This window comes from Aythya ferina, assembly GCF_964211825.1.
Source record: "Aythya ferina genome assembly, contig: HAP1_SCAFFOLD_115, whole genome shotgun sequence".
Classification (NCBI taxonomy): domain Eukaryota; kingdom Metazoa; phylum Chordata; class Aves; order Anseriformes; family Anatidae; genus Aythya; species Aythya ferina.
In genome coordinates, this window is record NW_028181406.1 from 108608 (window position 1) to 135945 (window position 27338).

The window sequence follows — 27338 nt, forward strand, 5'->3', positions numbered from 1 at the left end:
AATAGTCTCCACATTTGCATTGGGTTTAAGGGGAAAGAATTCTCTTTCTGCAAAAATTATAATGCTGTCATACTTCTTTGTTGTTCTACCTCAATATACATCTAATTGTTAGACTGATGAATTTGTCCCCAGTATTGATGACAAAGTACACTGTAGATGCTGTGTAGGCTACTGGAAAAGTATTTGTTCCAAAGTCAAATGCCTTCCAGGTGAGGTCAATGCTGAGCATGCTCTTTCTGCCTCCTTCTTCACAGTGCTCCTAGTAGATCGCTTGAGTATGTTAGTAAGATTCTCTTATAAACTACTAGTATGTCTCTGGAATTCTGAATTACGGTGACTTTGCGCTCTTCTTTCTCGCTGCTCTAGGCGGTTTCGTCTGTTAGCAGAGCTCTGGAACTCTTTGTGAAACCTGAAGAGCTGGATGGAGAGAATTGCTATAAATGTAGCGAGTAAGATTTTGACGTCAGTTTTCTATGTTGCATGACTCTGTTGGACTACCTCTAAACTTTGGATCTACTTACAAGTTTTGTGGAAGTTTATAAAAGACTTGGATTTTTGTTTCCTTGGAGGGGGGAAGTCTTGTTCATAGGCATTCCCTATGGGTTTGCAATTCTCTGGCTTGTATTTTGCCATCAGAATTCAAAAAGAGCTACTTTTGTTCTTTCTATTTATTAGCTCTCGACAGTACTTTTCTTGATGTAAACTGCCCAGTTTCCGTTGTTCTCTGGGCTAGTGGCTAATTTTCACTGCTTACACCGTAGGTCCTACCTTGGAGCGGGCAATGTGTCAAACTGAACTATTTTGTTTCAAAGGATGGCAGATGGTTTCAGTGTCTTTCCAGACAAGCTCAGTACATGAAGACTTCCTACTGTTAAATGTCTCCCTCCTGTAGAATGACCATGTGCTTCTGTTGTATTTTTGATGTTGATAGTCGACCTATGTTGGAGATTATTTGCAATTTCTAGCCCTGGGGACCAAGGCTCTCTCGTTCCGCTTTCAGTATTTGTATTTCCCTTGAAAGCTGAAAGAATGTATCCAGGATTGGAGTTCAAATAGCCACTTTTGTAGACCAAGAAATGGTACCTTGCCATCCAACCTGGTCATACCCTTTTGTGAGAGATTCCTGTTCCCGCTATGCTCTGAGTTGTTGGGAAAATTGACCTTCTTCTGTGTATTAACAAACCTGACACGCAGTGCATGGGTTTATGAAAAGAAAAAAGACCAACCTATTATGCAAGTAAATATCATTCAAATAGCATAGGCGTGCGTGAGACATTAAAAGGAGTTTGTTTGTGTTTGAAGATGCCTTCAAACACTTATCTCTGCTTGTTTTTAAGGTGTAAAAAGATGGTTCCTGCGTCCAAGAGATTTACCATACACCGTTATTCCAAGGTTCTCACAATATCACTGAAAAGATTTGCAGATTTCACAGGTGGAAAGATCAACAAGGTATATTTACCACTGTAATGCAACTATATCATTGTGTAATGGGACATCCCCCAAAGCTGAAAGTTGTTAATATTTTCAGACAATAATTGTAGACTAACGACTATGGCTTATTCTTTCTCTTAATATCAATAAAGTTCCCGCTTGACAAGAAGCATATGCTTTCCTCTGAGAAGGCTGATTCATCAGGAAACAGTTCTCTGCAACTTCTAGTCTTAAACATTGTTTATGGGAAGACTTATTTGTAGTGAATCAAGGAATATATTTGAGAAATATATTCTAGAAATCAATTCTAGTCTGTGTTTTTTGGAAGTGTTTTTCTCTGGCTAGTCCACGAAGTACTCTGGGATAATTTTTCTATCTTCTTGATGTCTCTTTAGGAGGTGAAATATCCGGAGTATTTGGACCTGAGAGCCTACATGTCGCAGTCAATGGGAGAACCACTGCTCTATGCCTTATACGCGGTGCTGGTACATCACGGTGTCAGCTGTCACTCAGGACACTATATATGCTATGTAAAGGTAGAAGTCAACAGCATTTCTAACAGGGTAAAGGTTGTGCTGGCAAACCAATTAAAGCATGACTAGCAGCTACTGTTTCTAGGGAAAAAGATTTCATTATATTTTTATTTGACATGTGTGTATTTTGTTCCTATCCGTGATTTCAATTGGAAAACGTGCAATTCACCTAAAGAAATCGTTGTCTTTATTTGCAGGCTGGTAATGGACTTTGGTATCAGATGAATGATGCTAAAGTAGTGCATACTGACATTAAAAGAGTTCTTGGTCAGCAAGCTTACATACTTTTTTATATCAGGTAATAACAAATCTTAAAATGTGTTCAGAAGAGATTTACTTTCCTGTTATTGATATTTTTCTGTTTTGCAAGTGTTTTTCTTGCTATCCCGGGAGAAGATTATTATTTGTCTAATTCAGTTCTGTCTAACCTGAAATTCTCTGTGTCGTTTATTATCTTTTGTTGCTTGGCCTTAAACTGCAGCACTCGTGTAAATTGCTATCTATGTGTTATCTGTAGCTGGCTACTTTAGAGAAGGAGAGAAATGAAGGTCATCTGTGGTGTAAGAATGAATTATTGCTCTGCAAGTGATAGTCTTAGTAGGAAGACTGTTCTCTACTTTTCAGTCTGTAGTCTTGGCGAAGCCTTCTGTAGAGAAGGCTTCCATATCGTATGAGCTGTTCCTCTAAAATGATAGGATGGGATTTAATCCAAGAGTAGGCTGAAAGAAAAACTAAACTACGATCACTGCTCTTTTCTGAAGGCGCTATGATTTGACACTTGGAGAACATGCGTTTTACTTGCCAGCACCATCTTATCCCTGTTCATTCCCTCCTGGTCAGCAGGGGGCTAATAGTAAGCAGGCTGGATTTCTGGGACCACGACTTCTTCCTCATATGATTAAGGTAATTCAGGGAAGCGGGAGGGCAGATAACGGCACCAAACTGCTAGTGGGTTTGGGGTTTGGTGTGGGGTTTTTTGTTTGGTTTTCGGCATCTTAGTTTTGTTTTCCTTCCCACGCTGCAGCTTTCTTCACAGCCCTCATGCTACAGCCAGAGTCATTCAAACAGTGGTTACTGCTAAATTGTGCAGCCATGCGACTCCATTACTTTATACCTCCAAGACAGCTTTCTAAAGCACAGAGAGCTACGCTCTTTGACTATTTAAGCAGAGTGTACTAATCCTCAAATCATTTAAAAGAGGACTTGTTTTTCCTATCCTCGTCACTTTAGCTAAGACAGGGAAAACTAAATGTCTTATTCCTGAGCACCAGAACGATTACTTCAGGCTTTTCAGGGTATGTTTAAAGGGGAAAATAAATATATTTGGGAATAGCAGCAGGTAATGTTAAGTTGCTTGGCTGTTTTTCAAAGATGATGTTAATTTGATACCAATCTGCAGTAAACCAAAAGCAGGAATTGAATACGCTTATTGGACTTGCATTTATCCTTAAAGGGCAGTGTGTTTTTCTTTTTAGGTGTTAAGACCATTTGTAGAAACACTCAGTAGGAGAGTTTTGTGTTTCAAAATGTTACATGCAGTGTTTGCGTTAATCCATCTTGCAATTTCTTCTTTTTAAATACAGAATTCAAGCCGTTTAAATGGAAATGGATCCATAAAAGAGGACACAAAGACCACTGGTGTCACCCTAAAAAGGCCATCTTCAGCACCACCAATGGCCTGTGTTCAAAACCAGGCAATTACCAGGCCTTCAATTACTGATACGTCAGGAAAACAGAAGATCACCATCAGTATTCACAATAAATTGCCTGCTCGTCAGACTGTGTCACAGCCTGACTTTCTTAGCAGTGCTGTGGAGGATGAAGATCTCTACCAGGCTGTTCCTTCATCCACAATTACAAATTCGGTAATGCAAATGAAGCAAATGCAAACAAACAAAAAAGTTTCTGATGAAATTTTTGTGGAGCCAACAGTGAATGAAAATCCTAAACTCAGCTCTGATAACACAGTCCCTTATGGTGCAGAATCTTCAGGAAAATCTGAGGAGGAGTCAAAGGGCTTATTTCAAAGGAATTTGAAATGCAATGCAATGTCCTCTAATGGAATTTTGGTTGGAAAGGTAGTCCGTACATTGCAGCATTCCAATTCTTCCTGTCAGAATGCTGACAAAGGAAGATCCCAGCATGAGCTGCCAAAAACAGATTCACTAAATGGTGCTATTAGGTTAGTTAATGAATCTAAAGAAAACGGACTGAAACTTGATGATTCCACTTGCCGAGTTGAACCTGTTAAACCTTCTGAGATGTTCTTTTCTAAAACAAATGGATCGCTTGAAACATAGATTTGCTCCATCGAGAATTTCTCACCTACGATGTATTCGGGAGTGTTTATTGTGTTCCTAATTCAGGTGAAATACTGAGAAAACACAGCACACATGTGATCGTAAGGCTTTGTGGTATTATCCCCTTAGAATTTGCAGACCTGAGCTTACATTAGAACTTGTCAACTTAAGCTCAGCTGAGATAAAAATTCCTAAGTTTCATAAAGTAGATTTTGGGGGGTGAGTTGGGGTTATCTTTGAAGTGTAGATAATGCATACAACTGACAGCGGTCTTGCTTACCATTTAATGGAGACATTCTGACAAGACTAGTCCTCAGTACTACTACAAATAGTATTTTTTTGTCTGCTGACTTGTGCGTTTTAATTGCAGATGCCTGGAGCTATGCCTTCAGTCAATCGAGAAGTCATCACGGAGTCCTTCAGAGCCAGCCAGCTGAACAGCTTGTCAGAGGAAATGAGGTAAAATGAGCACAGTCTGATTAAGACAAGACTTTATGGAAGTTCGTTACAGTTTTATCTGTCTACTAATAGTATTTAATGGAAGGATTTAAATTAGTACAATTCCATACTGTGTGTCCAGTGTCACGAACAGAACTAATGATCAGCACTGAGCATATCACTCTGATGCAGGTTGGTGCCTCAAGGAGAACTTGTGTTCCTTTATAGAATGTTTTTCCATTTTTCTCCACTGTCTGGAGAAACACTGGCTGTTCCCCGCTCGCCCCTATGCCTTTTTTCTCAGAGCAGCAGGTGGAAGGAGACAGATGCGTTTGCTTTTTTAGTGCAATGGCTTCAGAAGCAAGAGGGGCAAAAGCACTTTCTCTGGGAGCTGAAGAAGGTGTCCTAATCACAGGAGAGGTTTCTAAATGGCATATCTTTGCGAGCGTTCCTGTAGTCCGGAGGTTTTTGTTTGTTTGTTTGCCTTTGGAAGGTTTTACTCTTAATATTCACGTCCTTCAGCAGAAGTGAGAAATGGGTTTTTATTTTATGCAGTGTTGCGGAACCTCCGAAATCTCCTGGGAATGATGAATACCTCGCCCAGTACCAATGTGATGACGGTGGAGACAAGGAGAAAGCAAGAAGATCAAAAGAACGTGACCTCATTTCAAAAGAAAATGTTTTGTACGGCAAAGACTCTTCTGAGCCTGGTGAGAAATTGCGGCAAACTTCCTCTCTCGAGTCTGACACTGAATGTAGCTCTAACAATCTTTCTTCCTTAGCTATTGCAGATAGAAGCCAAGATACAAAGGACAAGACTAAAACCACTGAGAAAGAGCATTACCGAAGCAAGAGGGAACATGCTCCTAGTGAAGAGAAGGAGAGTCAAAAAGCAGGTCCTTCCAGCAAGAGGAGGTGTTCTCAGAGCGTGGAATTTGTTGAGCAAAAGAGTCACAAGCAGGAGTACTGGGAGGGAAGCAGGTACAGATCTTTCCCTCGTGAAAGAAACAGCCCTGAGAATGGCAGAAGAGCAGTCAAATATTCAAAGTACAGATCTGGCAGCGGAGGAAGATCAGAACAAGGTAGCAATAGGTACTACCGATCCAAAGGGGAAAGAAGTTGGAGCAGAGAAAGATACTATCGAGACGAAGCACAGAGATGGGAAAGATGTGGCTATTACAAGGATTACTATTCACCTCATGCGACAGGAGACAGTAGAGAGAGAAAGTTCTCTCACGGCGATTCAGCCTTTGACAGATCGACTGCAACTTACTACAGCAGGTCACATAAGCATTATCATTACAAAAGCGGATGGCCTCACGGTTCCCTCTTGAGAGAGGAAGATGTACGTCGCTTTGGCACACCCCGAGCAGACTTGCATCGTTGCTCGGTACCTCAGCAACATTCCAGAAGACATTCTCGTGAAAGACATGCGCTTCCACCTGTGTCAGCTCATTTGGAGAACTGTCGCCAGAAAACTGAAACAGAAGGAAACAGAAAAAGAAAATATACCCGTGCAGAAGGTAGTGAAAGTGAAATAGAAAGGAAAGACAGAAAGATAGAAAAGGAGCTTGTAGGTGGTGAAAAAAATGCAAAAATATCACAAGTTCTGGAAGAAAAAGAAGTCTAAGGATAAAGATGGAGAGAAGGATTCCAAGTAAGCAAGGATTCCAGCATACTCCGCATTTTTTATCCTAATTCTTTTCTGGGTGCTTCTCATGTCTTCCTTTTATTTTATTTATTTATTTTTTTTTTTCTGGTAGTTTCTAAGTTCTTCAGATAGCACCAGCTGGCTGGGGATCATGTTGTTAGGTTGATCAGTGAAGACAGGAAAGCTCTTGCTGAATTGTGTCAGAGCACTAGCTTTGGACCACATAGTTCGAATCACATCCGTACACCATTCCAGATTAGGTTAAAAGATTTTTTCTGCTTGCACGTATTCCAGAGCTAGCCGTTGTTAATGATCTGTGTACAAACCAGGACCTATGGTCCTTCAATCTGACGGCTTAAGTTTGCTGCATCTAAAGTAAGTTGCGTGTGCACAAAGCACCACAAAATAGCTGACATGCTGCAAATCATCACCTGTGGTAAAATAAATCAGGTTTCATATAGGCAACAAGTGCCACATCTTTTTTTCCCTTTTTAACTTGCATGTTTCTTTCAGACTTCATGATTTGTGTTTCTGTGCGCTCCGCTTTGACAATGCCAATCGCAAGCGTAAGAAAAAGAAGAAAAAGGAGAAGAAAAAGAAGAAAAAGGAGAAACACCAGGAAAGCAAAAGGCTCCTTGGAACACTTAGATCCTCGTTTCCAGAAGATAACGCGGGAGAAGAAGGAAGAATGCCATCCTCCAGATGGCTCTTCATGTCAGTAATGCAGAAGTGAGAGCAGTAAACAACCTTACAAGGAAGGGAAGACTTCCAGTGCAGGCGAAAGCAAGAAATACTGCTCCATCGCATCCAACGACTATACTAAAGGTAAGCGGCCGCAGCGTGTGTGAGGAATTCCTTTTATATTAATCTCGAGATTATTTCAAACAGTCTTGAAGTGCTTGATGACTTAACAGTCTGCAGATTTATTATCAAATCAAAAAAAAACCCCACTTGGTAGACTATTTTTTTCCCAGTTTTGAATGGCCACTAGGAAAGAAGGCCTGAAATAAAGAGGTTAAAGGCAAATGGTTTTGCATTCATGCAATCTGTCCCATTATCAAGAACAAAATTAGGGACTGAACGGAGGTCTTTCAAATTCCAGTGTTGCAAAAATGGACTTTTTACGATACTAATGTCAAAAGAATCCTGATTGTACTAGACTGGAAGTATCTCTTCTAGCTGAAAAATCAGGAAGAGCACAGAAGAAAATGCCTCTGCTCTACTGCTCTTCGGGCTTCAGTGAATTCTCTGGCCAGCAGATGGCGAACTCGTTCTCTCTAAACCAGTCCAAAGTAGAGGAAGAAAGTCAACGTCTTGCATGCATTACACAAGTGCGGGGCATGGGGATCCCTGGGCTATATACGTGAAAGAGATGTTCGTTGATAAATACAGCAGTACCCGCCCCACTTGGATACACTGCTTGCAAGGTAAGCAGGATAGGAGGGCTGTGCAAAGCAATTCTGTTAAATTGAGGAATTCAAGTATTTCGTCAAGCCTGAAGATACTAATTAGTTTCCTTTTGGGGAAGGTCAGTCTTTCAAAGCAAAGAAAAAATGTCTTTTAAGCAGGATTTTCTGAATGGTGGAATCTAATCTGAAAAAAGACCACTTCCACACGTTAATTATTTGCTGGTTTATTATTTTTAATTTTCTACTGTATTGAACCTCTCAAAGAAGCTAGGGACAGACTAGGAACAACGGAGGACTTGTTAGAGTGCCTTTTAAACCGGAATCATGTTCCTTTGAATAAATGAACAAGGATAGCTAGTGACAATTTGTGATTTAAGGAAATTGCAGATACGTGAGAGAAAGAGCAGCATTAAAGCAGTTAAATTCCTGCATTCCTAAGTGCTCTCTCTAGCAAGTTAGTGAATGCTTCTGTTCTGTGGCTAGGATTTGGTCAGCTTTGATCACTAGTAAACCAAGGATGCCGTCCAGTCAAACCTTCATATGACTGTAACTTACCTAAGGTCAACCGTTTGCTATCAAAGCAGGTAGCTTGGTCCTACTATTCTGTACAGCTCACCAATTTTAGCATAGAATTCAAATGTAGTCCGTTTAATGGGAGGACTTTGGAAGCCGCCTTCTCCAGTCAGTTCAGATGTCGGCGAGGGGCTGGTGAGCCGCTGGGACGGAACCCCCGTTGCCCGGGTTCCCCAAGCAACCGCCCCACTCTCCAGCCACCATGGCAGGTCCAGCAGCCGGCTCCCGCTCCTCCCGGGGCTGCGGCCCTGCTGGCGAGCCCAGCGCCCCAGAGCTCAGCCCAGCGGCCTTTTTCCCACAGAGGGTTTCCCCAGACGGCTTCCGCGGCTTGCGCAGACGCAAAACTCCCCCTTCGTCGTCCCAGCCGTGCCGCCAACGGTGGCTGCCTGGCTGCTGCCCTCCCTCCCCGGAGCGACGGCGCTGCCCTTGCAGCCCCCGCAGGTACCCACCCTCCCCTCCGCGCTGCCCCAGGCCACCGTCTGGCACGTGGTGCCGGGGGTCCAGGGGCAGGTGCTGCAGCTCCCCGCCGGGGTGCAGCTGCCACCTGGGGGGCACCTCCCAGCCCAGGGGCACCACCTGCAGCTTGGGCAGCTCCCCGCCGGGGGGCAGCTCCCTGCTGTGGGGCAGCTCCCCGCCGTGGGGCACCAGCTGCAGCTGGTGCAGCTCCCCGCTGTGGGGCAAAACCTGCAGCTGGTGCAGCTCCCCGCTGTGGAGCAAAACCTGCAGCTGGTGCAGCTCCCAACCATGGGGCACCAGCTGCAGCTGGTGCAGCTCCCCGCCGGGGGGCAGCTCCCCCACACCGCTCCTCCCTGTGCCCCCGTCCATCAGTGGGGACAGCCCATGGTGACGGGGACACTGGTACCCCACCATGCGCTGGGGCTGGGGCCCAGGGCCGTGCTCCATGGGGAGCTCCTGCACCCCGCAGGCACCTGCCTGTTGCAGGCCCCCGCCCAGCGCAACCCCCCGCCACCCCTCGTCCCGGGGCCTCCGCTGCGGGGGCAGGCGCTCCCCACGCCCCGCACCCTGAGCAGCAGCCGGGGGCAGCTGCCGGAGCCCTGCTTGCACGCCGTGGGGCTCAGCGAGGACCAGGGGCCCCCGCTGCCCGGCCCCACTGCCCCCAAGCCTGCCCAGGCTCCAAGGACCGCCAGCACCCAGACGGCGACGCCTGACGGTGAGTTTGGGGCTGGCACAGCCGGCCGCTGGGCGCCCCACACCCAGGGGCCATGGGAAAGCTGACATCGCCCGTCTTGGGGGATTTTCTTGCTTCGTCCTCAGCGGCGACAGCCCCGCAGGTGCCTGAGGAGCCCCCGCAGCTGCCCGAGCTGGGCCCTGATGCCTTTGCCGAGGCCTTTCCAGAGCTGGCAGGGGACAGCCAGCAGCTGCAGCACATGCAGGACGAGCTCCTGGCCGACCTGGACATCCCCATCCCCGGCATGGAGGAGCTGCTCAGCTGGCTCGATGCCGTGGAGCCCCAGGACGCCTTCCCCGATTTGCCCAGCAGTCCTGCCCTCAGCCGCTTCCTCTCGCAGCTGCCCGACCTCTGCGAGGACATCGAGGAGCCGAGCACGCAGGGACTGGAAGCCACAGGAGCCCTCGGTGAGGTCCCCTCAACCCCTGGGCTGCGCCCCGAGAAGCTTGAGGGTGGGCTGTCGCTGCAGTCCCCCGTCGTGCCAGCAGTGAGCCCCCCGCTCAGCCCTGCAGCCAGTCCCCTGCCCAGTGCGCTTAGGAGCCCCCTACCCAGTCCACCCCTGAGTCCCCCCAGGAGCCTCCCTGACACCCAGCTCCTCAGTGCCCTTAGTAGACCCCTGCCCCAACCCCCCCAGCGTTCCCTCAAGACCCGCCCCAACCCCAAGGTCCCCAGTGCCCTTAGTAGACCCCAGCCCAAATCCCCCCCGAGTTCCCCCAAGAAACGCCCCAACCCCAAGGGCCGCACTGACCATAGGAGACCCCTGCCCAAACGCCCCCTGGGTCCCCTCAAGAGCCCCCCGCCTGCCCCTGCGTCCACCGGCACCAAGCGGGGGGCCAAGCGCCCTGCGCCCAGCAGCACCCCCGGGACAGCGCAGAGCTGCCAGCACAGGAGGCCGACGACAGAGAACCCCCCCGGCAAGGAGAGGAAGACGCTGCTGGGCCAGGCTGGCCAAGGCCGCAAGAGACCGTGCCAGGGGAAGACGGGTGGCAGCAGCACGGTGGCTGGCAGCAGCAGGGAAGCAGGCAGCAGCGGGCAGCAGCTGGCGATCAACAGCACCACGGCACCCAGCAAGAGAGCGCGAAGCCCGGGGGCTGCAGGGGGGCAAGGAGCAGCGGCGCCACCTCCCCGCAGAGCGCGGCTGCTGCCGGAGACTCCGAGTGGGGAGCCCCGTGCCGTGCGGCCCCAGGACAGGCTCTGTCCCCAGGCCAGCGGGGCCAGGACGCTGCAGCGCCAGCAGCCGGGGACAAAGACCCCCAGCGAGACTTTGCAGCCGCTGGGGGCCAGGGCCAAGGCGCTGGGGCCAGCGTGCCAGCTGGCCTGTGTGCAGCCGCAGCCCACCTCCAGCAGCCCCAGCAGCATGCCCAGCGCCCCGCCGACAGTGCCAGGCTCCAGCTACCCGTGACCGACCTCGGGCTTCTCCTCGACGGCCCCCGCAGCACCCAGGCAGGCACAGAGACCTCTGCAGGCACCTGCTCCAGCTTCAGCCACGCTCCTCAGCCCTTGCCCCTCTCGCTTGCCCTCTCCCCTCTCTCGTGCTGGAGCTAGGGGATGGGCTTGCCACTCACAGGGATGGCAACAGCGCCAATGGCAAATGCGCGCGCGCCTCACCCAGGAAGGTGGCAATGGCAAGCTGGGGAGATGCTGGCAGCAGCTGGGCTGGGAAAGCTTGGCCATGGCAACTGCTGCTTGGGACACCAAAGGGCTGAGAGACAAGACTTGCTTCTTCTTTCGGGGCATTGCTCTTCTTTCCTGCCTTCTGGATTAAATTCCTCTCCTTAGGTGGTCACTCAGCAAGGCCTCTGCCTGCAGAGCACTTCTTCTTGCACTGGCATGCCAAGGGGATAAGAACTGGGAGGTTTTGGGGACAGCAAATGATCAGTGGGATGGGAAGTGATGATGGGGATAGCAATTCATTGGAATGGGACAAATGGGTTTTATTTGTATTAAATTTAAATTTTAAAATTTTCATTTAATTTATTGGTTTTCTTATTTCTTTAATTAAATCCACTTTATTGACTGTGTTGTACAGTATGGCATTGTTTTATTATTATAAAATTATAAGTATTTAATAGCATTAAATATTTTTATATATTAATATCTTATAAACTGTAAGTATCATTATTTATTATTTTGTTGGTTTTTATTCCTTTTCTACCCTATTAAACTCTCTTTATCACAACGCACTGGTTTGGATTTTATTTTTCCTTCCGAGTCGTTCTGGATTCACTCCGGATGGGGGGACACTAGCGAACGCCTGTGTGCTTCAGATCCAAGGTCACCTTTGCCCTCATTCAAGATACATATTTGCATCTGTTGTTGTGAAACAAAATTAACAACAGGAACAATAAAGTTACCTACTTGCTAGCAGCAGCTCTACATTTGCTGGGGTCTGCTCTGTGCATTTTGAAGACCATTCCATGCTCTTCAGCCCCTTCAGGAGGAAATGTATGGTTCTAGGAAAATGCGTCTTGACCTGATGCAAAGCTGTGACGCAGCCTGCAGCTGCTGCAAGCCCTGGCATTTTACCTGCAGCCCCTCCAACAACTCTGATGTTCCCTGCATCGACTTCAACCACTGCGGCAGGACCTGAGGCCCCTCAAAGCCTTGTCACACACCCTGCGGCCCCTCGAGCCCCTGGCATGTTCCCTGCAGACCCTCCAGCCCCTGGCATGTTCCCTGCAGCACCTCCAGCCCCTGGCATGTTCCCTGCAGCCCCTCCAAGCCTGGCACAGGCCCTACAGCTGGCTCCGGGGACGACCCCGTTGCTGTCTCAGGCACCAATACACACAAGGGGAAGGAATGCATGCAGAAGTCATCTCGTTTCGGAAGGGCAGAAAGTCCTCCCAAGAAGAAGAAGGAGCAAGAGGAAGGCGAGGCAGCCTACCCCAAGGTAGGGCCATCCCAGGGCACAGGAGGCTGTTGGAAAGGAGATTAGATAGAAAAGCAGCAGGAAGCAGGTGATCCCCATCCCTGGGTGAGCTGCGAGCCATGGGACAAGATTGCAGCTGTCCTCCAGGCGAGCACATTGTCAGCTGGCTGCTGCGCTGCTGGGATAGCAGCTGCGGGAGCCTGGCAGCAGAGGGCAGGGAAGCCAAGCAGCTGGGATCCTTCTCTGGGGAAGGGGGCACTGAGAAAGCGCTTGAAAACAGGGCACAAGCCCTCAGCCTCTGGAGGCGTGAAGGAAAGGGATCCCTTCTGGGAAGATGCTGTGGGCTTGCTGAGGCTCGAAGAACAGACGGTGCTGGCTGCTACCAGCGTGCTGCAGCAGCGGCAAGACAGAGCCGTGGTGGTTTTCCTCAGCTGGGCAGCTGAGCTCCAGCACAAGCGCTCTCTCCCTGCCCCTCCTCCAACGCCAAGGGGAGAAAAGAGGCTGGCAAGGGCTCAAGGGCTGCCAGAAGGACAGGGAGATCACTCCACAAGGAGCGTCACGGGCAAAGCAGGCTCAGCACAGCCTGTTCCAGTCCAGCCCGGGGCCTGCTCCTGCGGGGGCTCTCCACAGGCCACGGCCTCCTCCAGGCCACAGCCACCTGCTCCACCGGGGGCTCCTCCACCCGCAGGAGGGCTGCAGCGTGGAGATCTGCTCCACGGGGGACCCATGGGCTGCAGGGGGACAGCCTGCTCCACCAGGGGCCTCTCCCTGCACAGGCCGCAGGGGAACTGCTGCTGTGAGCCTGGAGCACCTCCTGCTGCACGGACCTTGGGGGCTGCACAGAGCTTTCTCACTCCTCCCTGAGCCAGACGCTGCTGGGCAGCACCTTTTGTTCCCTTTCTTAGATGGGCTCTCCCCCAGGCGCAAACATCATCCTTTTGCTCTGCGTTCTGGGCAGCAGCGGGTGGGTCCCTCCTGGAAGGAGCCTCCTGGAAGCGGCCCTGAGCTCCCATGGGGCAGCTGCTGCATTCTCCTCACAGAGGACACCCCTGCAGCCCCCCGCTCCCACAGCCTGGCCACGCAAACCCAAGCCAAGACACCGAGCGAGCCTCCCTGATTGCCAGGCAGCAGCTGGCTCAGCCTGGGACCCCAGGCCAGTGCCCACAAGACTCTCCTGGGCCTTGAAAAGCAAGCCTTGTGGGGACGGAGCACCCACAAAGAACGGACTCACACAACAGGACTCCTTGCCAACACCGCCTCACAGACACCTGGGCCTTGAGCGGGTAGCTCACCTTGAGCGAGCTCATTTCCTTCCCAGTAGCTGAAATGTGCCCTTTCGGGGGCATTTGGGGGCTACAGCGTGCTGCTGAGAGGGATGTTGGAGCTCCTGCAGGGCAGTGCTTCCACTAAGGCAAGGCCTTTTCTGCATCTTCTACTGCCCTGCAAGCGAGGATGCTTGGGGCACACAAGAAGCTGGCAGGGGACACAGCTGCAGGGATTGCAGGGATTCCTAAAGTCATAGCCAAATACAAGAAAGACAGGAGGACGTGATGCTTCCGAGAGAAAGGAGCTCACTTTGAGGTCAAAATGCATCCCTTTTTCAGGAAAGCAAGAGATTCTGTGCATTTCTCTCATCCCCCTGAGACAGCCACTGGGTGACGATGGTGCCAAGTGTCTGGAAAGAGACCTTGCTTTCTCAGGCCCAGGTGTCCAGCTGCACACCAAGGCCATCCCTGTCTTCCAGGCACAGTTGCCAGGCCCAAGGCTGAGCTCCCCTGCGAACCCCCAACCCAGCAGACCTTGCTCCTGGCATTGTGGAGCAGCCATTTCACGGCAGCCTTTTCTCCTGGCAGTCAGCTTAGCGCCGAAAGCTCTGTCACCGGGACACCCGAGAGCCGTGGCAGCTCAGCAGAGAGTCACTGTCAGCCTTGGAGCTCACAAAGGTGGGTGGCCACAAGTGCCCTGAGTGTCCAGCTAGCATTGAGGACTGCTGTGGCACTCAAATTGTCACCTGTTTGCTGCGATGCTGGGATACCTGCTCTGGTAGCCTGGCATCAGAGGCCAGGGAAGCCAAGCAGCTGGGATCCTTCTCTGAGGCAGGGGACACTGAGAGTGGAAATGGAAATGGGGCACAAGCCCTCCGCCTCTCAAAGGAACCCCTCAGATGTTTAGGTATAGTAAACTTATGTATATCTGTGTGACTCTAGACCACAACATGTTAGTGTTCTGGTTTGTCCACTGCTTTGTTGTGGGGGCTTTGAGTTGGCCTCTACTCTTTAGGTGAATGCTGACTTCATATCTATGGTGCACTTTATTCTTAAAATGGGAAGTTTCTACCAATTTCCTGTCCAAAGTTCCTCATAAGCCAACTGCAATCATCATTTCAGATGTATCTCCCAACTTACACATTTCCTAATTCTCCTTGATATTTACTCAAGAAATGCATTTTCACAGAGACATCATATTTTTCTCTCAACTGGCATCTGGCTGAGCAGAATGATGTCCTTTAATTCCCTTCCACACAATAGGCAACTTGTTCCTTCTGTCTTCTGAACACTTCCTCCTAAGTTCAATGTGAATACAAGTGGCAGAATTTTGCCTCATGTCTTAAATGTGTGGCAGGGCTGCCCTGTCAGGTGTATTTATACTGGAGAAAAAAAAAAAAAGAATAGCCATACACATCATATAACCACTTAACTTTTTCAGTTCTTCTGTTAACAGTGCATGAACATGGGGTTTTGTTGTTTTATTGTTTGTTTCAAACTCCTGACTGCCATATAGCAAACATGACAAAAAAAAAAAAAAAAAAAAAAAAAAAAAAAAAAAAAAAACACTCTTGGTTGAGAATCTCTAAGCACAGACCAATATTACCTAGTACAGGAGGAAAATCTATCATTTGAAAAAGATTATGGTCTCTGATTATTAGTTTCAAAATTAGTTTTTTTCTTTGGATTTCCTCTGAACTTAAACTTAGTTTGGAATGCCTTTGGTTTTGAATAGTTCTGAAATTGTATTACTTCTCCTAAGTAAGTTGATAGTCTGTTCTATTTACGTGAAATTCAAATAATATAGTGAAGGATCTGCCATCACTTTTACTGTGTGCCAGGCTGAGAGCCTTCCTGTACTTAAAGGCAACCTATAGGAAAGCTGGGGAGGGGGTCTTTATCAGGGCCTGGAGTGACAGGACATGGACTAATAGCTTTACACTGAAAAGTTAGATTTCTGATATATGTTAGGAAGAAATTCTTTACTGATAGTACTTCACATCCAGCCACTCCAGCCCCTGGCATGTTCCCTGCAGCCCCTCCAAGCCTGGCACAGGCCCTACCGCTGGCTCCGGGGACGACCCCGTTGCTGTCTCAGGCACCAATACACACAAGGGGAAGGAATGCATGCAGAAGTCATCTCGTTTCGGAAGGGCAGAAAGTCCTCCCAAGAAGGGGAAGGAGCAAGAGGAAGGCGAGGCAGCCTACCCCAAGGTAGGGCCATCCCAGGGCACAGGAGGCTGTTGGAAAGGAGAGCAGAGAGAAAAGCAGCAGGAAGCAGGTGATCCCCATCCCTGGGTGAGCTGCGAGCCATGGGACAAGATTGCAGCTGTCCTCCAGGCGAGCACATTGTCAGCTGGCTGCTGCGCTGCTGGGATAGCAGCTGTGGGAGCCTGGCAGCAGAGGGCAGGGAAGCCAAGCAGCTGGGATCCTTCTCTGGGGAAGGGGGCACTGAGAAAGCGCTTGCAAACAGGGCACAAGCCCTCAGCCTCTGGAGGCGGCGCCTGTCAGGCGTGAAGGAAAGGGATCCCTTCTGGGAAGATGCTGTGGGCTTGCTGAGGCTCGAAGAACAGACGGTGCTGGCTGCTACCAGCGTGCTGCAGCAGCGGCAAGACAGAGCCGTGGTGGTTTTCCTCAGCTGGGCAGCTGAGCTCCAGCACAAGCGCTCTCTCCCTGCCCCTCCTCCAACGCCAAGGGGAGAAAAGAGGCTGGCAAGGGCTCAAGGGCTGCCAGAAGGACAGGGAGATCACTCCACAAGGAGCGTCACGGGCAAAGCAGGCTCAGCACAGCCTGTTCCAGTCCAGCCCGGGGCCTGCTCCTGCGGGGGCTCTCCACAGGCCGCGGCCTCCTCCAGGCCACAGCCACCTGCTCCACCGGGGGCTCCTCCAGCCACAGGGGGGCTGCAGCGTGGAGATCTGCTCCACGGGGGACCCATGGGCTGCAGGGGGACAGCCTGCTCCACCAGGGGCCTCTCCCTGCACAGGCCGCAGGGGAACTGCTGCTGGGAGCCTGGAGCACCTCCTGCCTCCTGCTGCACGGACCTTGGGGGCTGCACAGAGCTTTCTCACTCCTCCCTGAGCCACACGCTGCTGGGCAGCAGCTTTTGTTCCCTTTCTTAGATGCAAGATCTTCTTAAATTCAGTCCAGCCAAGTAGGAAAAGTAAATGTGGACAGCTGTATCTTGGCAAAGAAGATAGTAGGGAGCAAGGAGGTCCAGCAGTCAAGATGGAAGGTGATGCCATGAGGCTTACAGGCTAGTAATGTTCTAGTGAAACCCAGCCTTCCTAAAGAAACCTGCCTGACTACTTGATGTGAATAACAGACTCTATCCAGCTCTTTGCTATCATAGAAATGGTGCTGACTGCTTCTTCAGAGTAACAGAAGTTAGTGATACTACTGAAATAGTTATGATTCAGATGTAGATCTGATTTCTCCTAAGCACGCTGAATTCGCAGCTATTGATCCTCCAGAGGAGGCTTTGCAATTGAACACCTGGAGAATAGGTAAATTTCCCGCTGTTGTTCTCCTCTCCTCTTGTTTTGTTTTGTTTTGTTTTGTTTTGTTTTCCTAGCAGCATAGGCTTAAGACTCTGAAGAAACAGGCTGCTTTTTTTCATTTCCAACATTTGCTGTTCCCTGAGCCCTGCCTTCTATTTTTGCAGTCATAGGATATGTGAATGTAAATTCGTGGAGAGAGGTAGAAAACTGTTTCAACTGGTGTTTTTTCGGCTATGTGGGGAGAACAAATAGAGTGGTTTTGAATATTCTGGCTCTTATTCAGAGCAGCATGTGGAGGGAGACAGATGCGTTTGCTTTTTTAGTGCAATGGCTTCAGAAGCAAGAGGGGAAAAAGCACTTTCTCTGGGAGCTGAAGAAGGTGTCCTAATCACAGGAGAGGTTTCTAAATGGCATATCTTTGCGAGGGTTCCTGTAGTCCGGACGTTTTTGTTTGTTTGTTTGCCTTTGGAAGGTTTTACTCTTAATATTCACGTCCTTCAGCAGAGGTGAGAAATGTGATTTTATTTTGTGCAGTGTCGTGGACCCTCCGAAATCTCCTGGGAACGATGAATACCTCGCATAGTACCAATGTGATGACGGTGGAGACAAGGAGAAACCAAGAAGATCAAAAGAACGTGACCTCATTTCAAAAGAAAGCGTTTTGTACGGCAAAGAGTCTTGTGAGCCTGGTGAGAAATTGCGGCATACTTCCTCTCTCGAGTCTGACACTGAATGTAGCTCTAAAAACCTTTCCTCCTCAGCTGTTACAGAGAGATGCCAAGATACAAAGGACAAGACTAAAACCACTGAGAAAGAGCATTACCAAAGCAAGAGGGAGCATGCTCCTAGTGAAGAGAAGGAGAGTCAAAAAGCAGGTCCTTCCAGCAAGAGAAGGATAAAGTGGAATACAAAGAATACAAACTTGAGCTCCTGATTGGCTTCATGCTGAACTCTGTGCTGTTCTTGTCCTAATCTTGGTCTCTCCATAGATAATATGGTTTAAATCCAAATAGAATCGTGCGATGAGGAAGATCTCACTGCAACAAATTCAACATCTAAAATCAAAGTTGACATTTTCCGTGATTTTCTTCCTGAGCAGAAGTGTGCGGTACTCCTTTTATATTAACGTAGAGATTATTTCAAACAGTCTTGAAGTGCTTGATGACTTAACAGTCTGCAGATTTATTATCAAATCAAAAAAACCCCGACTTGGTAGACTATTTTTTTCCCAGTTTTGAATGACCACTAGGAAGAAGGTTATTCCGGCATCAAGAAAGTCATGTGGAATGTAACAAAATGTACTGAACCAGTAAGTAAAACTTATATTTTTCTATTATTTCCATTGTTTCAACTCTTCAGACGCTTATGGATGGCATAGATAACAGAGGGGAGATCGTGGTAATCGGAGCTACTAACAGACTGGATTCTATAGATCCTGCTTTACGAAGACCAGGACGCTTTGGCAGACACTTCCTCTTCAACTTGCCAGATAAAGAGGTGAGAACTTAAATTCAATGTAAGTGCTACCATGGCAAAGTCCAACTTTATAGGAAAAAAATAATTGACAACTTGAACAAAAGAGTGATACGTGGAGACACTGCGTTGTTCCATGGAGGGCAAATCTGGTACTGGATATATATGGTCAGGATGATACCACCAAGTAGTTAGTTCTATAATCAAACCTTTCATTCCCCAAGGTGTACCTGTTTGCTTAATTATTTAGTCCACTTGGGTGTTTTCATCATGAAGTTGTGTTTTTGGTCTCAATCCTTCGCTTATGAATGAATAGGGGACGTGTTTGCATTTGATTGTGCCCCTGCTCAGTGGTAGTAGTTTGAGTCATAATTCTTTTCTTCTTTATAGTAATTGTAGCAATTGGAAGCATTGTGCCAGAAGTGCTTTCTGTGAATTTACTGACTGGAAAGCAAATGTGATGAAGTAATGAGACTGTCCCAATGAAAGCTTGCTAAGTTTTAGAGAAGTTTTTTGGACAGCAAAGAAATGTTTCTGGATAAATTTTTCATTACAGTATTTTCCTCTGGGTCCTTAGGTCTCGTAGTTTGGAAACTTGTTATTGAAGCTATAAATGCCTTTTCTTTCACTGTAGGTTCCTAGAAAAAGTTCAGTATAACAAATAAGAACTATTCAATTTCCTGGTTGACAATGCAGAGTGTATATTAAATAACTGTAAAATACTTGAAAGTTGAGCAAGTAAGAAAAGCGTATTAATAGATGAGGGGTTTTGAGGGAGGACTGTTTTGTTTTTTGTTGTTTGTTTGTTTGCTTTTTGGTTTGTTTGTTTCTTGTTGGTATTTTTAAGGAAAACTTGGGACAAGCTAAAATGCAATGATTTTGCTTCCAGGCTAGAAAAGAAATTGTCAAGATTCATACTTGTGACTGGACCCCTCAGCCACCGGACATGTTGCTTGATGAACTAGCTGAGAAATGCATTGGTAAGACTGAAACAGAAACGGATTCTTGCTTGTGACCAAGTTGTAAAGAACCTTAGCTTGTACCAGGCAGTACCCATGCTCTTGTGCCTTGCTGCACAACTAGTCAACGAGGCAGCTGGCACGCCTTCATAGCAATCAGAGTGAGATGCTTTCATCTATTTACTCTTTGTTGTCGTTCCTCTTGTTGTCTAAGAACGTTAAATGGTTCTGGGGCATCTTCCTCAAGAGTATAGTTTTTGATGAGGAGTCTGCTTCAGCTGCATAAGCGCAGGATATCAGGCAGTGAGCAACATGAAACTTCCCTGCAGAGCGGTAGCACTTTGAATTCCCTGTTAAGCTGTTTGGTTTTGGCCTTACAAATTCTTTAAATGTTGCATGTTGTAAACCTGGGCCTTGACTGATGTAACGTTTGATTTTTGTTTGTTAGGAGACTGTGGTGCAGATATCAAATCTTTATGTACTGAAGCTGCGCTGTGCTCTCTACGCCGATGCTATCCTCAGATTTATGCAAGTAGGGAGAAATTGCAGCTAGATGTTAATTCTATTAAAATAAAAGCGAAGGACTTTTTCATGGCTATGAAGAAGGTTGTTCCAGCTTCAAACAGGATCGAGACTTCGCCCGTACAAGCACTCTCACCCATTTTCAAGCCACTTTTTCAAAGATCAGTAGAGAATATTTTACAAGTTGTGCAGAAGATCTTCCCGCATGCACAGCTTGCACTAAAGGAGGACCGACAGCAAGGTATAACCACAGCATCCACTTCTTTATAATTCTGCTAAAGCAAAAACTTGTGGTTTGTGCAATCAACTTAAACCTTTCAGACATAATGGTGGTAGAATTTTATTATTTGCATGTGCGTGTCTTGTTTTTGGGCAAGTCTGGAATATAACGCATAGGTTTTATTGTGGATTCGAAACTGAAATGCCAAATGGAAGCTCTGAATGATCAATACACAGTAAAGGATGATGCGTTCTCTACTGAAGCATCCTGCTTCTGACGGCAGCTAAGATAATTAGCATTTGTAGAGGTTGACTTGAGGTTTGAAGTATAAGGCACCTATTTTTCTTTAAAAAATCAAAACTCAGATCTTTGGAGGGGAAGCATTTCTAGGTCAATGTTTCTAATTCCTTTCTGAAGAATGTCAGGACCAGGATACAAGTATACCTGGTCTAAGCTAAATATTGTTTTAGCTATCGTCCTTTTTAACCAGTCTCCTAATTTAAATGTTTGTGGATCGTACTATACACGTGAGATCAATTAGCATTGATATTTACTAGATGAATGGAATTCTGTGGCCATCACATCCTTTATCCCCGTGCTTTCATTGTGGGAACCTCCTCCAGAAAGAAATGGTCTTGTTTGTTTCTTTTTTAGCTATTTAGCAACTGCAGAAAGTGTTTGTAATCTCCTTTATTCTAAGGGGGAGAAAAAAATCACCAAGAGTAGCGTACCTTACACGTACACATCAGTGGGACTTAGTAGAGCTTTGTAGGGCCTTGTGCCATCTCCTTAGATCTGTGGTGGGCTGAACTCTAGGAAATAGCTTTCAGTGTGTGCTCTCAAATGAAGAAAGGGTTTTGGCACTGATTTAGAAGCTGTATTAATGGAAGAGAAAGAGACAAAGGCTATTCAGGAAAGTTAACAAACCTCTTTTGCCTTTCAGAGCATTTCAGTCCTATTTTACAAGATGATATGTTTGACAGTGATGACGATGCATCCTTGGTTTCTGGAGATGAATTAAAAGATGGAATGCCTAACGGACCAGAGAAAAAACGCCTCTGTTTCAGCAGGTAAAGAAAGATAGATCCCTGTTACGTTTAAATTCTCAGGTCTGCTGAGTTTTTGTAAACATTTCCAGCTGTTAAAAGTGCGAGGGGTGGTAGACGAAGGGGTAACATCAAGTTTGTGTGTTGAAGGGGTGCTTGGTATTCACAAGAAGAAAGGGTGGAGGGACTAAAGTTGTAATGAAGTTGCTCTGAATGACCAAATTGAAAAGCCCAGGCTTCTCTTCGTAAGCCAAAGTGATCCGTAGACTACCAGAACACGTTGACTTAATCCATGGCATTCTTTGAAAGACTCAAGACCACATAAATGTGCAGTCTGTCCTTTTAGCTAAAAATACCCCAACTTTATGGGTTTGTGTTGCCACCTTTTGCCCTTCTGTTTTCCAGGATTGTTAAACCAGTAGTGAATTATGTAGCAGAAAGAAAACTGAGAAATGGCTTGTTAAAACACCTTGAGAAAAAATTGAATGGTGTCTTTATTTGTTAAGCCACCAAGTTGTGTTAATCTTGTGATATTTTAGTATGGAAGTCATGCAAGCCCACAGTTGGAAAGTTAGATCATGTTGTCACAGCTGGATCAGTTATTTTTCTCCGTTTCTATTGCTGTGCTGTCCAGATGATTTTCTGTGCTTTAGAGCAAGGCTAAGTCTCTAGCATCTTTGATTTAAGCCAGCAGAGGTACAGCCTGATTGTAGTGGGGAAACAAATGCTCCTCACCAATTTATTTCCTAGTAGTAAAGCAAGATTGCAGGGATATTAATTTGCAGTCTTGGTTTAGTTAAGAATAGGAAAAACAAGGGGAGAAGATGAAACAAAGGGAAGAAGGTGAAACAATTGGAATGAGTGAATAACTTAACTGGAAATCTTACATGTATTTAATGTACCGCTGCCATTTGGATTATTTGGGGAGGGAAAAGAAAGTCTATAGGAAAATTACTTGGAACATCTGTGTGTCTATTCAGCACCTCATTTATAAACTTGTTTTCTGAACTCTTGTTCTAGGAGTGCTTTCTGCGAACCAACATCATGCCAGCCCCGTCTGCTAATAGCAGGAAAAGAAGGGTATGGCCAGGTTTCTTACGTGGCACCCGTGGTGTTGCACGCTTTGGAGAAGTTTTCTGTTCACACCCTGGACCTTTCTGTTCTGCTTACAAACGTTGCACCGCCAGAAGAAATCTGCGGACAGGTACCTTTTTTCTTTTTCTTCTCATCGGATTCACTGACTGTATGTAAAGGATCAATCGAGTTGCAAGTAAGGTGAGCAAAATTAATTGGTAATGGAGGTGGCCTTGTTTTAATGTGCTGGGATGTTTGCTTCTGTCTGAAAATCCCCTTTTCTTTTAGACAGCACCACAAACAATCTGGATGTTGTACATGTCCACATTTTCCATACCCAATTTTACAGTGAGGCTGTTTCTAGCAGCTCAGGAAGCTGGGCGGTGTTGCTAATAAACATCTCTTTGTGGAAAGAAATGCTGCTCATTTCACTGGGATCCAGAAAGTAGTTCTCATTGCCTCCTAGGACTGTGTGCTCCCAGTAGATGGCTCTGTATCAGACTGCATGTCGGCTACTTTTTGTAGCCTTCTTCTAGATTATATTAGTAAGGCAACCAAGGTTTGGGGCTTCTGTTTATTTTGTTTTCGCACGGACATACACAACTTGTGCTGTTGCAGTATGTGCACTAAAAGCATTAACATTCAGAAAACACTTCATTTGCACGGTGATGTGGTTTTAACTAGAAAAAATGACCAGATTTGGTGTTTTTACTTTTAGGCAGGAAATCCATTTTCTTGTTTGGCATCACTACCTTAAAATATTTTTACCTTTAGTGGAAACGTTTGAGAGTCATACAAGTAAGGACAGACATGTTACACGACTGAATACTGATGTGTCCCTTAAGAGGGACATTTCCTTTCTTTGTTATGCGATGATTGTGGCTGTGGCCATATAGCTACGGTGTCTAGCCACTGCCTGAATATATCCTTCCCATCTTCTGACTAGAGTTCTCCGAATACTGATAATCTGAAAGGGTGCACAGAGAAATTCCTTATGTGAAAGGATGCTTGCCACTCTGTTCACGTAGTTTCATTTCATGGGGCAGTCAGATGGCTATGTAGCTATGTATTAACAGGTTCTTGTACGTGTTTTAGTTTTCTTACGCAAGCTTTCCATTTCACTAGCTGATCCGAAATGCTCAGAAGACAGCACCAAGCACAATTTATGTCCCAGATATCCATTTATGGTGGGACAACGCTGGACCTGCCTTGAAACTTACTGTTCTAACTCTACTACTTAACATTCCAGCACTTTTGCCAGTTTTGCTGCTTGCTCCGTCTGATGTACGTCACTCAGATCTCCCAGAAGAGGTATTTGTCAATACTTTTCTTACTATTTCTTCAGTGTCTTGTAATTTATGAATGCTTTCAACATCAAACTGGTGTGCTTTCTTAAATGCATACTGTTTTACTCAGACACCCTAACAAATCACTTAAAATTTGCTTAGAGAAAAAGAATACTGTGAAAGCATCTGCTTAAGGTTTTTTCTGAGTCAAGCAAGTGACTTTCACCCCCTTCTCACACATGCAAATAATAAATTAATACAATAATTCTGGTGGCTACAAAGTGGTTCAGTCAAGAATATGAAGTGCTTGAAATGACAAGAGGATGTTTTTACTGAAGAGATTTCTTCTGACAGTCTGCCATTCCATGCTATGTTGGGTAAACTGCTAATAATGCAATTTAGTAGAGAATTGAAACACTTTGATTAAAAAAAAAATAAATAAATCAGTTTCTTTCTTCATATAGGCCAAAGCTTTCCAAGCTGGAAAGCTGAGTTCCAATTTCTGCTAAAGTAACTTTGGAATTGAATTCTAGTTGTATTCCTAAATAAACTGTAGTAAAAGTACGTGCAGAACTTCATTGACTTCTGAGAGTTTACATTAAGGGAAGGTGCCCAAAACAGGACCACACTGTTCTCATTCTGATGATTTGGTCTCAGTCATTGGGGGAAGAGAACGGGTCTTACCTAGACGTGTTTATTATCAACTGCTTTGAAAGTGCTTGAGTTCCCACAGAAGTTTTTGTACAGGCTGTAAATTCCTTCTAAAATAAGTAGTGAAATTCCTCACCTACCTTTTAATACTAGAACTTGAAAATGGAGGAAGACGTAGAGGTACTAGCTACTTCAGACACCTTTTGGGAGAGAAATAAAAACTCAGCAAAAAGCCCTCACTTGTCTGCTGAAGTCTTTCTCTTCCCTCGATAGCCATAAAGGTTCTAAGTAAAGGCTGCAGCAAGGCAAGTAAATACAAAGGAGGCGCTGTTGGATGTGGTGAAAGCCATTACTTTACCAGTGTAGTGTACAATCCCTTCAGCGAGCTTTAATTCTACAGGTGATTCTTAAAGGTGATATTTGAATTTGCCGTGCCAGCCTGTGAAAATGTAGCGTTTTAAGGCCAGGATGATAACTTTTTTCAGTTTGTGTTCTTCAGGTTATTCTTAATTTGAAAAGGTACTCGTCTTTTTGGAATAGAAGATGAGTTTTTTGTGGCCTTAAATCTGAAATGTCTCTCCTCCTTCTGCTTTAGATGCAAAAATGATTTAATACGGAATTTGGAGAAGTGTGCAATATTGAGTTGCCTGGTAGGGCAGAGAGAGCAGCCTTTTTTTGAGGACCTAATTCTAAATGAAGTGGCTAAGCCTCCTGTAAAGAAAAGAGGTGAGGAGGATATGAGAAGTACATCTAAAACTTTCCTATCGAAGTTACTAGCTTGTTGGTCTTTGCTTTGGTGGTCATTTTCTGTCAGTAATTTGTCATATGCTTGTATTTGAGTACTGTAAATTGGCTAATTTTTCCTGATGAATTGAAGTTGATCGGACATTGGAAGTTGTGCCTGTAGCACCACCAGCTGAGCCTCAGAAGCCACAAGAGGAAGAAGTAAAGATGCTGGAGGAGGAAGAGAAGGATACCTTGCGTGACCTTAGAATTTTCTTGAGGGACGTTACTCACAGACTTGCCACTGACAGACGTTTCAGGGAATTTGCAAAGCCCGTTGACCCACAGAAGGTAAAGTAGTGCTGATCCGTGTGTGTCTGTAACTTCTCAGTGTTCGTACTTCTCAGCGTTTTGGGGAAGGTTCAACTTTGTTTTTAGGGCTGCACTGTTAGGATTTTGCAAGAAGCAGAGGCAGTGCTTTTACTTCTGCTGACTCTCAAATGTCTCTTATGGGATTATTCGCTGAAAGCCCTGGTTTCATTCTAAAAAGCCAGTCCAAATGCCAACACAGTTTGCTCGTGAAAAGGCTTTGATATGTAGGCGTGTCACAGCACTGAAAAGCACAGAGATCTTTCCTTATAATGACAAACAGTATTTACAGGACTACTTGAGTGAAGTCTGAAGCCCTTTCTTGGACTGTCAGTTCCTGTGGGAACAGGAATAGGAGCAGCAGTTTGTAAAAATAAGTTTTGAGATCCTGTTCTCTGTTTCATCTGGAACTCCTCAATAGGAATCAACCATAAGTGCAGTGTGTTTTCTTTTTCCTCCAACTGGCTGCTTAGATGCCTTTTTCTCCTTAATTTATGAGATAAGCCTAAACTAGGGGCGTATATTTCAAAGACAGGTGTAACTTGAATATACCTGGGGATCAGCAAAGTCGTCTTCATGTGGGCCTCCACTGGCTTTTCTTCCCCTTTTCTCCTAGGTTCTTGAGCTGTGAAAAATCTAGACAGATACATATGTCCTCATCTGAACTGGTCATTAGGCTCCTCTTCTGGTCTGAGGGAAGAAATGAGCACCTCAGGGCCCAGTTATCTCATTCTAAAGTAGATGCCTGCAATAGGTACTTCACAGGTGCAATTCATGCACCTTTTCCTCAATGTCGACAACAAAGAGAATGCCGGATGGCTTGCTCAGCTTTCACTGTTGTGATTTTCTGAAGCAAAGTGAAATGAATCTCCCACCCTCAGTGTTTCTTCTCTACCATGCACGTGCTTCTGACCTCCCTACTTCTTGTTGTCCTCTTGTGGCCGCTCTAATGAAAAATGAAAAAGCCCTTCCATTTTTGAGAAGCAAACTGGTTAATTTCAGCATCTTCTGATGCATCGCAAATGTTCAGAGTTTTTAGGAAGTCGTTTATTTAAAGTCTTCAGAATAATTTTGGTAGACAGTGTGCAAGGTTAAGAAAACCTCTGAATGCTTGTATTTGATCTGCAGGTACCTGACTATGCCACAAGGATTAAAGAGCCGATGGATCTTTCAACAGTTCTGACTCAAATTGACTCGCGCCAGTACCTCGCTGCAGGAGACTAGCTGAAGGACATCGATCTAATCTGTAACAATGCCTTAGAGTACTACCCGGATCAAAGATCTACAGGTGAGGATGTGCTTTTTAGCCCTAGTTTAAAAAATCTGTCGAACGTATAGATGGATAAATGCTGTGTGCGCACAATAGACTTCGGATGGATTAGATGATTTTGGACATCCACAGAGAACATCTCTTACCAAATTGTAAATATTTTATCATTTTGCTACTTGGGCATGGAATTGTGATATAAGTGTTCCCAAGGAACTTGTGCTTTTGTTTTAATTAACTTCGATGTTGTTATGCTGAAAATATTCACTGAGAGAACCTTTCGGAACCAACCTATGAAGAAAGCAATTTTTTTCTGTGATCAAAACAGTTTCATTGGTTGGTAGACAACAGTCAGTTAAAGTGTGTAAAATTTCAGATCGTCACAGCGCCTATGTTTTGGAAGGCATTGCATATTCAATGGTGAGGAACGAAACGGATACAGAGTTTGGACAACTTTGTGAACAAATTAAAGAATCTCGTGAGAAAAGAGGTACGTGCTTTAACGCTAAGGATTTGAAGACTTGTCTCTGCATTTGTAACTGAAAATGCACGACGAAGATCTTTGGTATCTGTTCTTTCTTGCAAGGTTGCAC

At 46.1% G+C, this 27338-nt stretch overlaps 2 protein-coding genes across 2 annotated transcripts in view; both read left to right on the forward strand.

Moving 5' to 3' along the window:
• Positions 1–20498, forward strand: part of LOC311428688 (ATPase family AAA domain-containing protein 2-like) — a gene marked incomplete at its 3' end in the record, with an annotated part of 45576 nt that extends 25078 nt beyond the window's left edge. The window contains exons 2-6 of the mRNA XM_084540021.1: positions 17690–17844; positions 18515–18652; positions 19518–19608; positions 20036–20142; positions 20487–20498. Coding sequence (XP_084396147.1) covers positions 17722–17844; positions 18515–18652; positions 19518–19608; positions 20036–20142; positions 20487–20498 — 471 coding nt within the window. The 5' untranslated portion in view covers positions 17690–17721. The remainder of the gene's footprint in view (positions 1–17689; positions 17845–18514; positions 18653–19517; positions 19609–20035; positions 20143–20486) is intronic.
• The window catches only part of LOC311428693 (uncharacterized protein), a gene marked incomplete at its 5' end in the record, with an annotated part of 46592 nt that continues 20601 nt past the window's right edge, over positions 1348–27338 (forward strand). Inside the window, 7 exons of the mRNA XM_084540025.1 lie at positions 1348–1449; positions 1827–1967; positions 2162–2262; positions 2726–2867; positions 3548–3829; positions 4635–4723; positions 5258–5412. Of these exons, the coding sequence (XP_084396151.1) occupies positions 1348–1449; positions 1827–1967; positions 2162–2262; positions 2726–2867; positions 3548–3829; positions 4635–4723; positions 5258–5412 (1012 nt within the window). The remainder of the gene's footprint in view (positions 1450–1826; positions 1968–2161; positions 2263–2725; positions 2868–3547; positions 3830–4634; positions 4724–5257; positions 5413–27338) is intronic.